This window comes from Sesamum indicum, linkage group LG15 (genome assembly GCF_000512975.1).
Source record: "Sesamum indicum cultivar Zhongzhi No. 13 linkage group LG15, S_indicum_v1.0, whole genome shotgun sequence".
Lineage (NCBI taxonomy): Eukaryota > Viridiplantae > Streptophyta > Magnoliopsida > Lamiales > Pedaliaceae > Sesamum > Sesamum indicum.
The window spans coordinates 9,368,057-9,371,764 of NC_026159.1; the positions used below are offsets into that span (position 1 = coordinate 9,368,057).

Sequence of the window (3,708 nt, forward strand, 5' to 3'; positions counted from 1 at the left end):
TGCTGTGCTGAACTTAGATTCACAAATAAGCCATACTGCTCTTTGGTCAATCAACGTCTTAATTAAGGGTGTAAACAAATCAAGTCAAGTTATCGAGTTACATAATCTTCAAGCTTGGTTTGAATTTCTTGTCCAGTTGGAAATCGTGTTTCATTTTGTCTTTAACATTGCACAAGTTGAACCTGATTTTCTTGATCTTTTTCACACATGCTTTTATTATTTTTTAATTGATAGCATCGAGCTTGAGCTGAGTTTCAACTCTTGTTGGATAAAACAAATTTAGAAAAGATTTTAGACCTTATTTTAGAAATAAGGAATTGAAGTTTTTGGATGAAATAAGAGCATGGTGCTTATGTATGTTCCTAATGGCAAATATCTGACTAATATGAAGAAAATTGAACTAACTTGTTAAATATGTAAAATAGATTTGAAACTACTCACCTTTTCATAGAGCTATTTAGAATCTCCTAACATTTTGTTTTTGATCTTATAAGTTCATTTTCTAAAAAGTTTATCAAACACTTAGCAACATCTTATAAGTTCTAAAACATGTTATAAGATGTTTTTTAAAAGTCTATAAGCTCATTGAAACACCCTATTAATGTGTTTTCTCAATAAAGCAAACTACTTGTGGTTTTAAATCCTTCAGGTGGGAAGACATATGGTCCTTCCCTCGGAACATGGCATATACCACCAGTGATAGAAGACGAAGCTCGATATCGAGCAGCATTTTCACAAGCCTAGTAAGTTGTACTTTCATGGCAGACTTGTAATGGTGTTGGTTTCAGGTTAGAACAAACTCCAGTGGTTTTTGACATTAATACGCAAAAGGGTAGTCTTGGTCTCTCAGGCATGTCCTGTTCTTGCTACCCTCCTCCAGGCCATTTATGGTATATCAGTTATTACTTAAATATGTTGGTAATAGAATATTTTGGCAGAAAAGTTGCAGAATCTAGTTAAAACATGCAACGGAATTCTGAATATATTGAACTGTTTGAGGATAGAATGATCAAGACCCATGATTTTTTAGTTTAATGATTAAGAGTTTCCATAAGTTCTGTCAGATATGTTGGTATTTGTCCTACTTTATATTAGTTTATTTTAATTTGTTTCATTGTTTTTAGTTATATTGATGAATTGATTGAATATTGACATTTTGATTAAACCGCTGTATTATGCGGTTTCATTGTTTTAGTTATATTAATGTATTGATTGTTGATGATTAACTTTTTTTATGAAATTATAATAGACTCGTTAGAACAAGGGATATTTACACTCTCCTTCCATGATTTGGTGTAATTACACTCCCCTATGGTTTGGAAAAGTACATCTAGTATGTACTCTTGAGGCTTGCTTCCGTCTAATCAAATAAGTGTATGTTAATTAAAATTCATCGAATTTGTTGATATTTATTAAAAAAAAAGGGATAAAAATCTATATTTAATTTCGATTGGTTTATTTCTGATTGATTGCAAGTCAAATTTTTATAACTAAATTATCCCTTAGATGTTAATGCATGTGAGGAGGTACATTTTTCATTGTTATAAGGATAGTTTAGTCGAAAAAATTTATTTGACCTACAATAGATCAATAATAAGTCAATCGAAGATAAATATCAATTTTCATTCAGTTCTTTTAGTGAATTTTTTAATTAATGGAGGGATCTATTTATTAACTGGAAGTAAATATCAGGGGAACTAAAATCTATTTAATACTTTATAATTATTCTACTTAAAGGGGTTTAATGCAAGTTACTTTTTATGATATTGCAAATGAGCAAATTACCCTTATAAAAAAAATATTAATTTATCTTCCTATCTTTTTTAAAGTAAAGCGACTTACCCCCTCAAGTGATTTTCGTATAATTCAGAGCTTTTTCTTTATTTTTTTAATTTTTAATTATAAAATTACCTTTATCACCTTGTTTAAGAGTAGTTGGATTTGATTGAATTTAAGGTCAAAAATTCAATTAACAAGATCAATAATCTAGATTTTCTTTAATTCGAATCAATGCTCCAGATATAAAATTATATATTTATATAAATTTTAATTACAAATGTTATATGTATAATATATTTATATATATAACTAAAATTATTATATATAGAGATAGGAGAGGGTCGACGACTACGATGGGGGTGGGAAGGCGAGGGTTGGCGATGAGGGTAGTGGGAATCATTCAACAATCTTTATGAATGTGATATTATCTTGATAAATGTAGTTTGCATTCATCTATGGCACCATGTATTTGTTGTGCTTACTATTTGTGTTTGTGTTTCAACGTCACAACAAATGCCCACAAACTAATTGAATAACCTATGTAGTTGGGCTGCGCATTTGGATGACAACTAAGAAACCAACTTTTGAGGGTTGGTCTGAAATGTTCCAAGTCGAGGATCTTGAGATTGGGCATCGAGTGTCCTATAGAGACTTACACTAAGTATTGCATCATTGGATGAGTGTCGTGTCTCATTGGCGACAGACATGGGACATCTATCTAATTTTAGTGGATTAGTTGACAAGGTTGCTAACTGATTGAACTAACTCGTGGGAATTGTTATATGGAAATCTTGGAGGTTTGGTCGGTATGACTTGATTTTCGGGCTCCAATAGTACAGGATTAGTCCTTGGACTTGAGGAATCACGGTAGTCGCATGCATATGATGGCTATATCTTGAATTTGGAGAGAGATGGTTGTATTTTCGATATGGTCATTATAAGTCTTGTCCAGTGTAGTTGGATTATGTAGCGAGAACGGTGGATTTCAAGATAGAATCCGTCCAGTATATGATAGATATATCTCCTATGCACTCTGAGATGATTTAGACTTTTTAAGTCTATGGCCATAGCGATTGATCGAATAGAAAATGGTTTTCTTTTTCGATCGATAGAGTAAACACATCTCAAGTATTCAGTATAGTTGTCTGGTCCAGGATGGGAACCGCTGCCCAATTTCATGCTTTAGACTAAAGCCAAGAGATGGTTGATGGAAGGACCATATCTGTATGGAATTCGAGAGCCTAAATGTTCACGCCAACATTCACCTAATGTCTAGTGTCATGGACTGTTATTAGGCGACCACCCATGATGACGGTCATTTTTGATTAATGATTAATTAAATTAGATTTAATTAATTATTTGTATTGGACACAATGCCCAAGTCTAGTTGATGGTGAACCTAAAGAGTCGCACACAAATCATCATGGAATTGGTGGAATTAATTAAAAAAGAAACGAAAAATTTAATTGGGTTAAATTAATTCAAGAAGAATATATAAATGGTTGTATCATTTATTTAATAATCCATTTGATGGATGGCTCAAGAATTAATTAATTTAATTAATTAATTTTGAGCTTTAATACCTTTAAATTAATTGGATTAATTTATTTGGTTTAGCTTAATTAATTGATTGGATCAGTTAATTAGGGTTTTGGCTTAGATTTATTTAATTGGATTAGATGAATTTTTGGACTTAGTTGGGCTATAATTAATTTAATTAATTATTGTTCGATGAACTTTGGTTGAACTTAATTTAATTTGATTAAATCAAGCCATGTTCATATTTGAAGTCCAAGCCCATTTGAGGGACGTTCGATTAATGGTTAATTGAAAATGATTAACTAAATAATATTTAATTAATTATTTGTGTTGGAGACAATGCCAAAGTTTAGCTGAGGGTGAACCTAAAGAGTCACACACAAATCACTA

The 3,708-nt window shown here is 31.3% G+C and overlaps 1 protein-coding gene across 7 annotated transcripts in view; it reads left to right on the forward strand.

The window, feature by feature from the left end:
* The window catches only part of LOC105178295, a 7,941-nt gene extending 6,876 nt beyond the window's left edge, over positions 1–1,065 (forward strand). For all 7 annotated transcript variants that reach the window (XR_002288300.1, XM_011101744.2, XM_020698933.1 and 4 more), the window contains one exon: positions 650–1,065. Coding sequence is in view for 6 of the 7 variants with exons in the window: in XM_011101744.2 (XP_011100046.1) it covers positions 650–744 (95 nt within the window). In the remaining variant the exon portion in view is untranslated. The remainder of the gene's footprint in view (positions 1–649) is intronic.